General features: G+C 56.8%; 1 protein-coding gene across 1 annotated transcript; it reads right to left on the reverse strand.

Annotated features, from left to right (window-relative positions):
• LOC115650704 (calcium-binding protein 2-like) lies at positions 1-12,028 on the reverse strand. The gene is made up of 7 exons (XM_030561003.1): positions 11,822-12,028; positions 11,114-11,443; positions 9,123-9,153; positions 8,354-8,497; positions 6,414-6,523; positions 6,135-6,282; positions 1-4,483 (listed from the first exon to the last, which is right to left on the reverse strand). The coding sequence occupies exons 2-7, from the start codon at positions 11,357-11,359 to the stop codon at positions 4,455-4,457; spliced, it is 708 nt and encodes a 235-aa protein (XP_030416863.1). The 5' UTR covers positions 11,360-11,443; positions 11,822-12,028; the 3' UTR covers positions 1-4,454.
• Positions 12,029-12,621: the final 593 nt, after the last annotated feature.

The raw sequence follows: 12,621 nt of genomic DNA on the forward strand, positions 1-12,621 counted from the left end.
GGTTACAAGAAAAGTAAAGATAAAACACAACTAAAGCCTCACTGAACAAACTATGTGAAATTCACAGCAAAATTTCTCTCACCACATACTCGCAACAGTTTTACAGGCCAAACATCTGAAGCCAGGCCCCCTTCTTCTGTGTAATGGCTGCTTACTTTGTTCCTTCTGGTGCAGCAAATCGATGGACAGAGTGAAAGTAAGGAGAAGGAGTCCCTTGGGGTGTCTGCCCCTCTTTTTATAGTCCTGTCCCCATGTTGAGATGCATTTCCAGCTAGGAACAGGCGACAGACAGCCTGTGTGGAGTGGAACCCCAGGCTGGTTCTTTGCTAAGATGTAGGTTTTTGGTTTGGAGGTTAGTTTTTTTGTTTGTTTTGGGGTTTTTTGCCCCTTCCCCCTTTCCTGCCAAAGAATGACCACTTGGCAGGTAATGGCCCTGCTTGTTGACAACTGGCTGAGTTGTCAGTTTGCCCTTCCTCTCTGAGGAACTGGTCTGGCCACTCCCCGGACATTTCTGGAAAATCTACTTCTAGTCATGATCTCCGCTTATGTTTAGAACTTCCCACAGAATGCGGCTACGTATATTTTGCCATGATATTACTGATCAGCTAATTATGAGTTTTTTTCACTGATACCTCCCAAGGCATACTTTGTACAATAGGGTGTGGACACAGGGGTGCAGGCTGTCTCACTCAGTCCCAAAGCAATACTCTACTGCTTAAGTCTGAAATGACATCTGAGACTTACAGGAAAAGGTTTGGAGTGTGTGCAAAAGATCAAGGTTGTGACACAAATGGAAGCCACCACCCTGATGGGAGAATGGTGATGGGGCAAGGATGCAGGTATCACGACACTGGAGGATTTGGGGAACAATTCTGTAAGATACTTCCCCACAAGCTTAAAACATGGTTATTGGACAGAAAGCCTAAAGCTGAGTGGGAGCAGAAAGTTAATGGGAAGACATTCATGGACTGGAGGGACTGTGGGACAAAGAGAACCCTCGCTGGTGAAACTCCATCAAATCCTGAAAGGCAGGACAACTTGAGGTAAGGTTCCAAATGGGTAGCCATTGACCCTACCTATAGCTGAGATCCCTGGGCAGACACAGGAAGGATCGGGGTGGCTGGTCTCCAGGATATCAGCTTTGATTCTTGGGAATGAATGTGTCACTTTAAGACAAAATTCAGCCCCTCTTGCTGGACCAGCCCAGGGTTTGAACCAAGCAGACCAGAGGTGTTAGCGAGAAGGAGGAAAGGTTGTTAATGTCAGGAGACCTGTCTGTCTGTAAGCAGAGAGATGTATCCAAGTGGGGCAGAAGAATGCACCCATCCATCTCCGCACAGCAGATGTGTCACATGGGCTCAAGCACAACTTGCCTGAGGCCTGCTGCTGTGACCAAGGGAGTCAGCCTGGGGACGTAGAGGCCAAGCTGGGTCCAGTGGTGGCTGAAGCCCTAGCTGAGCATGGGAGGACATGGGCAGGGCAGGACGACTGCCAGATACGTTTGTCTTGTTCAGGGTGGGAGAAGCCCCAGGGAAGGGTAAAGCAGCTGGACAGCAGCTACCGAACATGAACACAACTTATCAGGGCATAGCCATGGAACTGATGGGTTCTCCTATCCAAGAGAGCCTGAATCACAGCCCATCGGGGCAGGGGGCCCTAAGACAGGACTCTGTCCTGAAGCTGAGGGCAACAAGTTGACCCCAGCAGCAGAAATGTGTTCCCAACATATGCATAGCCCTGGCATTGAGATGCAGCTCCAGAGGGGGTCTGCCAGTGTGGGGCTCCCCCCAGAATCCATACCTAAGCACCCCGGGACACCTGTGCCCCAGAGATATGGCTGGGTTAAGACCAACCTTGCAGGGGAACAAACCTACACTGAACCACCAGATGCTCACAGGGTCACTTCCTAGCCAACTTAGGGGTCAGGACACCCCAGGCTGCAACCAGGATGGCTGACCTATGGAGGAATGTCAGTTCCCTCCCCTCATCTTTCCCTAGAAGAAGACCGGGAGGAGGTAACAGCTGGACCCAGTTTCAAACCCAAAGGTTCTCGAGTGACCAAAGGGCTGGGGGCCACATGAAAACTTCCCATGTACACTCTGCTCATATCATCAAACAGACCAGCCCGAAGGGAGGACGTGAAACTGCTCTGCCCTGTGCTGTGAAAACTGTACACTTGGTTAGAAACTGTGCTGTACGCACCTCACAAGCGCCAGGTAGAACTGCTACCATGGAAATGGTCACTGCGCTGGGATGTCTTTGAATAACCATGGTGGACTGGAACCTCCCAGGTCAAAGGATAAAGCAGCCCTGGTCAGTTCGGCCCCCGAGGGAGAAGAGCTGTGATGAAGTGAGAATCTTTTGTAATATTTTTATGAATCTTGTGTGCCTCGGTTTCCCTCTGTACTCTGCATTGCTAGCCAGTTTGGGAGTGGAGAGTTAAATCTGCTCTTGGGGGCACTGCGGGGCAGGAAAGGGTGTGTGTGAGAGAGACCTTTCTGACTAGGCCCCAATGAATAGGGTCAACAGGGAACTGGTTGAAACTGACCCAACTCAAGAGAGGGTCCTGAGGGACAATGGGAAGCCCTAAGGACTGGACAGCAGGCAGGACTGTGAATTCTCCATGGCCTTGCCTGGAGCCAAAGGATTGGGAGGTGACCAATGGAGGACCAAGAGTAGGCTTCTGGAACAATTGGCCAGACTAAGGACGCCAGAGAGAGTGCCTGAGATGGAATCCACTACAGTGAGGCAGGTGGGTTGCTTGGGCTTGGCCAGAGGGATTGTGCTTTAACCTTCCTTTCTCTGGGCTACCCTTAGTACTTGGAAAGCTGTGTGCCAGGGGACTAACCAACCCTGCTCTAGTTGGAAAAACTGCCCTGTGTCACTGCAGACTCCGGCTGGAGTGCATCAGAGTTACACATCCCTAAGAGGACGTCTGGCTCAGTTGGCCTCACTGGCCAGAGCTCACCACATGAGGCAGGAAGACTGGAGCCCAGAGACAAGTGAGGTTGTGTGGCCAGCCCTGGGGGAAGAGTGGGACCCTCTTGGGGGCCTGGTCCACTGAGAGGAGTCCCCCAAAGCAGTGGTTCCCAATGTTTTTCTCTGCTGTGGCACACCTAGATAACCTCACGTGACTCCCATAACGTCAAGTTCATATGACCGTGATGTAACATTGCATCTATCATAGGCCACTCTTAATTTTGACTCATGAATATTCAGAAACCAATCCAGAATGAGGCTAGTAGGGTTAAAATCAAAACAAACATGGCAGCTAGTGTTAGATCGCGATCTGTTGTTTGTGCCAGAATAATGTTTGGCGATGACAAGCAATTAATAGTTAAACATTTCTGCTCATTTCCAAAATAGTCTTCCCAAGTGCGTGTCACTTTCTCTGCTGTTTTTAAATGTGATATAATTACTTATAATGCCATTCCAGGTCTGGCTGGTTCCAGCTATTACCCTAAGTCAAATGTAAATTTAAAATTTAGGCTTGAAATCTATGTCTTTTTTTTATGTGCATCATCATCAAAGGCTCATTGCAGCACATTGCATTCATCAGGGCAAATCTGTCTGTGTTTACGTTTTCTCCCTTAGCCTCACTTTGGGGAATGGAATGTGAGCTGTGCATAGTATTTGAAAGGGGCCTCGTACAGATTGCCATCCAGCTCTAACGCTCATTAGAATTCAAGGGAAGGTCTTTTGTTCTCACATGTAGTTTTTCAAAAAATTCCACAGCCCACCTGCCAGCACAGCAGTGTGCCATGGCACACCGGTCGGGAAACACTGCTCCAAGGAACTGTGGAAAAGCCAGGGTGTAACGCCAACCCTGTGGATGCATGACAGAGGACAAATGGAAACAGCACCACTGTTAATGCTCTGTCACCGTCAGGCATTTTAGCAGAGCCATTCAGCGAACAAGGGGATGGGGTGGAGCTGGAGTAGTGAAGGGTTGGGTGGTCTCCCCCACTCCAGTCTAGCCACTGGTGGGGAGAGGGGATTTCCCTGACGTGGGACAGGAGCAGGAAGGTGGGTACCTAGGGCAGCTCATGGGCTGGGCTGGAGGCGGAGACCAGCACAGGACAGCAGCAAAGGCGAGCTGCGGGGACAGTCTGATTGGGAGTGAGGGGAGATTATCTGGGATCCCAGATAAGGAGCAGGGCCTGGCCTAGTCAGAGCCTTAGCAGCCCCCAAAGCAGTTGCCAACTGGGCATTCAGGCCCTGCTTCCTGGCAACGCACTGTGAGGGAGAGGGGCCAGCAGAGGGGCAGGCAGACCCAGAGGGAGGGTTCTTCTTAGAAAGGCCCATAAGGGAGTTGCGAGGGAACTTCCTGCTGGCAAAGAAGGGGGGGTCACCAGCTGTCAAGAAGCGGGGATCCACTTGGAGCTGCTCGGTCTCCCTGGAGGCTGGAACAGCGACGGCAACGGGGGGTAAGGGCTTCCCTCTCCCAGGCCTTGTTAGCGGGAGGACAACATCATCACAAACTCTGAGAGAGACACAACGTGGGATCTGGAGTGAGCGAATACCAGTGCCTCCCTCTGCACATCCAGCACAACACAGCCTGACAGCACTGTTCTGTGCTGCCTCCCACTGCATCCCACTCCTCCACCCATGTCATAAACAGGTAGTTAAGGGTTAATGCCTCTTTTACCTGTAAAGGGTTAAGAAGCTCAGTAAACCTGGCTGACACCTGACCAGAGGACCAATAAGGGGACAAGATACTTTCAAATCTTGGTGGGGGGAAGTCTTTTGTTTGTGCTTTTTGTTTTGGGGGTTGTTCGCTCTTGGGACTAAGAGGGACCAGACGTCAATCCAGGCTCTCCAAATCTTTCTGAATCAGTCTCTTATGTTTCAAACTTGTAAGTAACAGCCAGGCAAGGCTTGTTAGTCTTTTTTTTGTTTTCTCAACTTGTAAATGTTCCTTATGCTGAGAGGATTTTACCTCTGTTTGCTGTAACTTTGAACCTAAGACTAGAGGAGGTTCCTCTGGGCTATATAAATCTGATTACCCTGTAAAGTATTTCCCATCCTAATTTTACAAAAATAATTTTTACCCTTCTTTCTCTAATTAAAAACTTTCTTTTTAAAAACCTAATTAATTTTTCCTTGTTTTAAAATCCAAGGGGATTGTATCTGGACTCACCAAAAATTGGCGGGGGAAAGGAGGGGGGATGGTTTAATTCTCCTTGTGTTAAGATCCAAGAGGGTGGATCGGTGTTCACCAGGAACTTGGTGAAAAAGCCTCTCAAGGCTGCCCAGGGAGGGGAAGGTTTTGGGGGGGCAGGAAGTGTTCCAAACACTAAAATTTCTAAATGGTGGCAGTGTTACCAAATCTAAGCTAGTAATTAAGCTTAGAAGTGTCCATGCAGGTCCCCACATCTGTACCCTAAAGTTCAAAGTGAGGGAGGAACCTTGACAACCCCCTGGACTGTACCCCCAGCCCGGCTCCCTCTACCAGGCTTCAGGATGCTGCAGCCCACCCCAAGCAAGTGGAGCTTCCGCAGCAGGGGGCACGGGGCTGCAGGGGGGCTGTGGAGAGCAGGGTGAGGGCTTGGAGCAGCCAAAGTGCAGGAATCATGCCCCCGGGAGGCAGGATGCTGGGAGGAGATTGTCCCCTCCACCCCCAGCCATCACTGCACCTCCTCTCATCTGCCCCTCCCTAGTCCTAGCTCTGGCTCCCTCCTCTGCTCCAGTCAATCCCACAGCAGGCAGCTCTGCCCCAAGCATCACCCACCCCAACCCTGTGAAAAAACAGCCCTCCCGGGGCTGCAGAAAGTGGGGCTGAGCCTCACCATGTTCTGGAGGGAGTTGGGGGTGGCTCTTTAGCCCAGGGCCCTAGACCGTATAGCTCTGGGTTAAGGGCCCAGCACACAACTAAACACAAGGGGGAGAGCACAGACAGGACTGGGGGCAGGGAGTGTCACAGGAAGACACTGGCAGGGAGAGAAGGGGGAGGTCTCTGAGGGATGAGTCCTTGTTGCAGGGGCAGAGGAGGTATCCCCAGGGCTCAGTGTGGAGGGAATTGGGGAGTTTCTGGCACCAGTGGGTGGGAGGCAGTTTCCCAAAGGCCAATGCAGTCAGTGGGGGGAGGGGAGTCCCTGGGGTCAATGGGGCTAGGGCTGCACAGCATCTCTCACCGTCAAAGTCCACATGGCCGTCCCCATTGAGATCAACATCACGCAGGATCTCCTCCACCTCCGGCAGCGGGACCTGCTCCCCCAGCAGGGCCAGGAGGGCATCCTTCAGCTCTGTGCTGCTGATCTCCCCATCCCCGTTCCTGTCCAACTGGGGGGGGCGGGGAGGAAGAGAACGGGGTGAGGGTGGAATGGCCCGGATGGATGGGTGCCAGCCACATCCCCGCCCTGCTCCCCCTCTGCCCTGAGCCCACGTTCCCCCTTCTTCCTACACCCCCATACCTCACGGAAGGCAATCTTGAGCTCACGCACCCCCACCATGTGAGCCGTCTCCTCACGTAGCTTCGGCCCCATCATCTCCACAAAGTCCTCAAAGTCCACGCGCCCACCCACTGTGGGAGAGACATGGAGATCAGTGCCCAGCCCCCGCAATGGGGAGGGGTCCCACGGAGGGAAGTCATGTGAGGGGAGGGGAGTCTCTCTGGGACAGAGGCAGAGTCCCATGGGGGGAGCAGTGAGGGGGAAGGGGGGTCTCTGGGGCTGGAGTGGAGTGCCACGGGCAGGGCTGGCTCTAGGTTTTTTGCAGCCGCAAGCAAAAAAATTTTTGGCTGCCCCCCACCCCAGCCCTGGGCTCCTCCCCCCACACCCGCACCCCATGCTGCCCCAGCTCTGGGTTCCCCTCCTATCCCCCGAATAGTGTCCTCCCCCCACCTGCACCCCCCTGCCACCGCAGCCCTGGGCTCTCCCCCCACCTACACCCTCCTGCCGCCCAACCCTGGGTCACTGGTAACTCACTGCCAAGGTGGGTCATCAGCATCCCGCTCATGACACTAGCAGAGGCAGAGGCTGCATCCACCAGACTCCTTCCCGGTGCCCAGGGGGGCCCTGATTCCACCCACTCCCCCTTCGCCTCCAGCCGGTCCGGTGCTGGCAGGGTCGGGGTAAGCAGCAGGGCTTCCGGGCCACGCCTCAGCCCAGGGTCGCTCCAGCCGGGAATCTTGCCCCCAGGTCCGCCCGGGAATTGGGAGGGCAGAGCCGGGGAGACCACACCAGCAGGGGACTGAGGAGCCGGGGCAGGGCAGCCTCAGAGGGAGCGGCCAGCGGGAAACGGAGCCCTGGAGAGCGGGACGTGGGCCTCACACAGCAGCGCACCAGGCATCGGTCCTCTCTATGGCCCCGCTGCTATTCCTGGCCACCCTGCCACAGCCCCTGGGCAGCTCGGGCCACTTCGACCAGCCTCAGCTGAAGCGCTGGGGGTGTGGCTGCAAGCAGCCTGCAGGTTGAGAACCACTGCACTAGATACTACTATCAGTCTGGCCCTTCCAGTAGGGTAGAGTTCAGCCCAGCACTGCATATTGCACGTGGGGTCTAGCCAGCCTCCCGTGCCTTGCAGTCTGCTCTGCTCTCATCATGCCCATGGATTCCTCGCTGGAGGCCCCCGAGGATTCTGGATCTGTTCCCATGGGATCCCTTACTCTGCAGATGCCGGATAAGATCACCTTACTATCTCGTGTGGCAGCTACCCTCTCTCCTGAGCTTAGCATATTTCCCTCTGAGCTACAGTGATAAGGGGAAACCACTAACAGATAGAGCCAGGGTGTTGTGGGGCTGCTTCCTCTTTCACACCTGATAAGCCCCACTGGCACTTGTTCTAGGTGGCTGATAAGTTGTTCACTGCCCCGGTGATCTGGCCTTAACAGATCTTGGCTTTTTCTGTTGAGCAGGGCTGACTCTAGGTTTTTGGCCGTCCCAAGCAAAAAAAATTTTGGCTGCCCCCCACCCCAGCCCTGGGCTCCTCTCCCGCATCCCGCTGCTGCCCCAGTCCTGGGATCTTTCCCCCACACCCGCACCCCCTGCTGCCCCAGCCCTGGGTCACTGGTAACTCGCTCCCAGGGCAGGTCATCAGCATCCCACTCATGACACTAGCAGGGGTTGTGTGGTGCAGGGGCAGGTCCCACAGGTGGAGCAGTGTGAGGGGAGTGGAATCTCTCTGGAGCAGAGGCAGAGGCAGGTCCCACAGGAGGAGCAGTGTGAGGGGAGTGGGGTCTCTCCGGGGCAGGGGCAGGTCCCACAGGGAGAGAAGTGTGAGGGGAGTGGGGTCTTTCTGGAGCCGGGGCAGAAGCAGGTCCCACGGGGGGGGAGCAGTGAGAAGGGGTCTCATGGATGGGTGGGATGCTATGCGGAGAGGGACCCCTGGGGGTACAGCCATTCCCCACACTCACTCCTCATCTTGATGTGCTGGGAGATCTCGATGAGTTCCATCTCAGTGGGCATGTAGCCCATGGTGCGCATGCAGGCGCCCAGGTCCTTGTAGCTCACAAAGCCATCCTGGTCTGTGTCGAACTCCTTGAAGGCATCCAGCAGCTCTGCGAGGGGAAAAGCCAGAGCCGCTCTCAGCACTGGGGTGCCTACCCTGGGCATCCCTAGAGGGGCTCCAGCGAACCCGGCCACAGTGGGGTGAGGGCTGGGTCAGAACCAACCCAAACTGGCCATAAGTATGTGAGGGGTGACCCCTTCTTTGGCTGCTGCACTGATGCCACCCAGTGTCCATGACCCTTACACCAGGACCCCCAGGGATGCACGGTGAGGGGTTCCACCAATAGCCATGGTAACAGCCAGGGCGCCCCCTAGTGGTCATGCTAATCATAAAGTGGACAATGCCAGGTGGGCTCTGCTGCCCTGAATCTTCTGCTGCAGGCTGAGCATGCCTGGGTTTGCACAGATACGTTCTAACCCAGGACAGGGTCACAACTGGGAGAGTCTAAAAATAAATCTAGCCCCACCTCCCCGGGAAGCAGGCACTGTGCCCTTCCTTGTGTCCCTGGTCTTCGACCCATAGGGGGCTGGGCATGGCTGAGAGACGGGCACAATCCATTGCCCCATCTCTGAGAGGGCAAACAGACATGCCCAGGCCCAATGTCCCTCTGCCAGAGGCAGCCCCCCCACTCCTAATTGAGAGCCCCGCAGCCACCAGGGCTCTCGCCAACTCACCATCCAGTTCCACTGGGGACAGATCCCGCTCCTGGGGGCAGAAACAAGGGCAGGCAATTAGACCCCAGGAACATGGGGTGGACCCCCTCAGATAGGCTGCCCCAGTATGGAGCTTGTTCCAGGGAAACCCTCCCCACAAAACCCACCCCTAGGAGCCATGCAGGCAGGGCAAGTGGGCTCAAGAGCCAGGGCGGGCGACAGCAGGAAAGCGCTAAATAGGTAAAACTGCCCCCATCCCAGGGCAAGCAGGGATTGAACAAGAAAGTGGGTGAGGAGGGCAGAGCAGCCCCCCAAAGCAAGCAGTGGTGGAGTAGAGGGGCTCCATGTCCAGGGTGTTTCCGTGGCTCCCAGGGACGCTGGGAGCTCAGTGCGAATGCCCCCACCCGCTGCCCTTTGTAACTCAATCCCCATCAGCTCCCCCACTAGGATGCCAGCCTTGAACAGCAGAGCCGCATGCCTCCAGCCCCACAGCACAAGGAGTGCCCCATGCCAGTCTGCCTCAGCCAACTTGCCCCCCACTGCCCAGCGCCTGAACCTGCCTGTGCCCCCGCCCCAGGCCCTGTGTTCCATTCGCTGCCCCCTGAGCCAGGCAGTCCCCCTGCCCCAGGGCCAGATCAGAGACAGCGCCCCCTAGAGGATTTTGGGCTGGGCAGTGATATTTTATTGGGGAAATGTGGGGAGGGATCTCAGCTCTCTGAGCGCACACCTCATTATGGAGAGGAGTGATGTGAAGGGGACAGCGAGGGAGGGAGGGCCCGGGAGGTGCTGTCAGGGTGTCAACTTCAGTTAGAAGTCACAGAAGTGGGTGAAAAATCCCAGCCAAAATTAACCTGCTGAAACCGGGATTAAGGAGATTGTGGGCAAAGCTGTGATCACCAGCCCCAGCCTGCTCCCAGTGTCCCCTACCCCACCCACACTCCAGCCCTCCAGTGATTCCTGTCCAACCCCTACCCCACTCCCCCCAGCAGGGCCCTGCTCCTCCCTCCATCCCCTGAGGGCCCCTAATCCCACTCCCACTCCCCCTCCCCTGGAGGGGGCTGACCTGCTCCCCTATCTCTGACTGGCCCCAGCACTGGCCGCCCCACACCCAAGGATAACAGGATTGGCAGGCTCCCAGCAGGGAGCTGAGAAGGGGCTAATTATACCAGCTAATCGGGCTGACAGGGTGCAGGCAGCAGGGCTATTGTTAAGCCCCATGGGCGCCATGCCATGCTGCAGCCCACTAAGCCACCAGGGCAGAGAAGGACCCGGAGGACTGGGCTCCAACGCGCCAAGCTCTTGGCCCCAGGAAATAATGGGCACTGGTGGGGCTTCCCCATTTCCCATCTGGGAGTGGGGACCACTGGCCCACCAAGGACTGCAGTGCCCCATTCTCCCCCGCTCCTTGGGCCTTCCGAGCCTGCCCAGTGCCTCCCCTCTCTAGAGGAGCCTGGGGTCAGGGTGCCTGCCCCCCAGCACCGTTCTGGGCATTGGAGAGCTGTACCCGCTGCACAGACACCCTGCCCAGCTGCCTCCATCCCACCCTAGCATGCCCCCACCATGATCGTGCCCACCCAGCCATGGCCTGCCCACCCCACACACACAATCCAGCTAGTCATGCTCCAACCCACCCCCGAAGTACCCCCAACCAACACCATCCAACCAGCCATGCCCCCACTGCCTCCCTGCTGCAGCTGCCCCTCCTCTCCCAGCCCACCCACACACAGCACCCCCCAACCTCACGCCTACCCCTTCTCTCACCACTGCCTTGTCCTCTCCATTCCCGCACTCCCCTGGCACCTTTTTGCCCACCCCTCTTCGTAGCCATGATCCACTCTCCTCCCCTAGCGCCCAGCCCTCCCGGCAATCCATCTGCTCCTCCTGCCCCCACACACCCATACTCCACCGCCGCACCTCTATCTCTGCTCCTACCCCCTGTGCCTCCATGCTCTGCCCTATCCCACCTCCATGTCCTCATCCCACTCTGCCCACCCTACCCCTGGCCAGCGCACCCTGCCGAAGACAGTGTTGAGGAAGGGCGAGTAGGCCTTGGTGGCATCGGCATGGGCGTCAGCGTGATGCTTCTTGCTGTGCTTGCGCCCATGGCTGGAGCGGGAGCTGCGGCGCGACTTGGAGCCGGGGCTCTTGCTGGCTGTGGGCTCCTCTTCCTCCTTAGGGGGTGCCTGCCCCCCCTTATTTGGGTCCTGTCCCTCTTTGCGTGTCTCCGACTCGACCTCGTTGGGCCACTTGTGGGGCATGGGGCCGGGCACAAGGCGCGGCAGCTGGCTCCGGGACGGGCAGCTCCAGGACGGGCACAGAGCAAGGGCATGGGAGGGCAGAGCCTTAAGAAGGAGTCAGAGAAATCCTCTTATTTCCCCACCTCCACCTCCAGGAGCACCAGGGCTGGGAGGCAAAGCCAATTAGCTGGGATTACAGGCAGGAAACTGGCAGCTCAGCTGCTCCAGCACCAGCCCCACTGGTACAGATCACTGCCTCCCACCAGTGCCCCCTGGCACTCCCCAGCTCCCTGTCCCTCCCCATTGCCCCCCACTGCTCCCTCTCCTCTCCTCATCCCCTCCCGACTATCTCCCATGGTTCCCCTTCCCCTCACTACTGCCCCCCAGCTCCTCTCCCCTTCTTATCCCCTCCCCACAACTCTCCAGCTCTCCTTCCCCACAGCTCCCCCTCCCCTCACTACTGCCCTCCTGTCACGGACTCACAGATCGAGCTCGCTCTTGGCCTAGTGCGGTCCATGGGGGGAACTCCCTTCAGTGTGACAGCCCTTCTCGGGGGTCCACTCTCTCTCGGCATCAGGCCCCTCCACCTCCTGGAGCCGCATCTCTCGTAGTCTTAGCACACCTGTTTCTCGCCATGAGCCCCCTCAGGGAGTCCATTCGCTCTGGACTCCCGGGGCCTCCATCCAAAGGGGATGATGCAACCCTGTTCTCTAGACTGCAGTGACAGCCAGCCAGCACAAAACAGGACCGTTTATTGAGCATCTGAACACAGCATAGGAAACTCTCATGGCCCTCAGACCTGGCCTCCCTCACCACAGTACATCCAAGTTTCCACTGCAGCCAGGTGGGCTCTGCCTGCTCCCCCTCTCCAGCCCAGAGCCCCCCTGCTTCCCAGCTGGTCATCTGATAGCACCTCCCCCAGGCCCCACCTCTGTCCATTGTCTTCTTTCCAGGTAAACAGGGTCTCCTGGGCCTCCTCTCCTCTCTTCTGTCCTCTGGCCCCTCTGGCTGGAAGCAGCTGATTAGGTCACGGGGATCCTCACTTTGCAGCCCATTGTCCTCCCACTGGCCAGAACCAGCTGTGTCTCCTGAGCTGGGCCTCCAGGTCACCAGTCGCTGGGGTATCCATTCTCCAGGCCATTGGCTTGGGTCCCAAGTTCCCTCGCTGGTTCTCTGTAACAACAAACTCCCTCTCCCATCACCTCGTTAAACCAGTAACACCCGGGGAAACCGAGTCTCTTCCCCTCTGCTGCAAACCATTGGAAAAACAAGGAAAACACAAG

Source organism: Gopherus evgoodei, chromosome 4 (genome assembly GCF_007399415.2).
Source record: "Gopherus evgoodei ecotype Sinaloan lineage chromosome 4, rGopEvg1_v1.p, whole genome shotgun sequence".
NCBI classification, from domain to species: Eukaryota; Metazoa; Chordata; order Testudines; family Testudinidae; genus Gopherus; species Gopherus evgoodei.

Bases quoted from the DNA above. Each gene is read 5' to 3' on its own strand.
- LOC115650704 (XM_030561003.1), bottom strand. From the start codon at position 11,359: ATGCCCCACAAGTGGCCCAACGAGGTCGAGTCGGAGACACGCAAAGAG. The intron at 9,154-11,113 runs GTGCGCTGGCCA...TTCTGCCCCCAG, and splicing joins TCAACACTGTCTTCGGCAGG to GAGCGGGATCTGTCCCCAGT. The intron at 6,524-8,353 runs GTGAGTGTGGGG...TCTCTCCCACAG, and splicing joins CCAGCACATCAAGATGAGGA to TGGGTGGGCGCGTGGACTTT.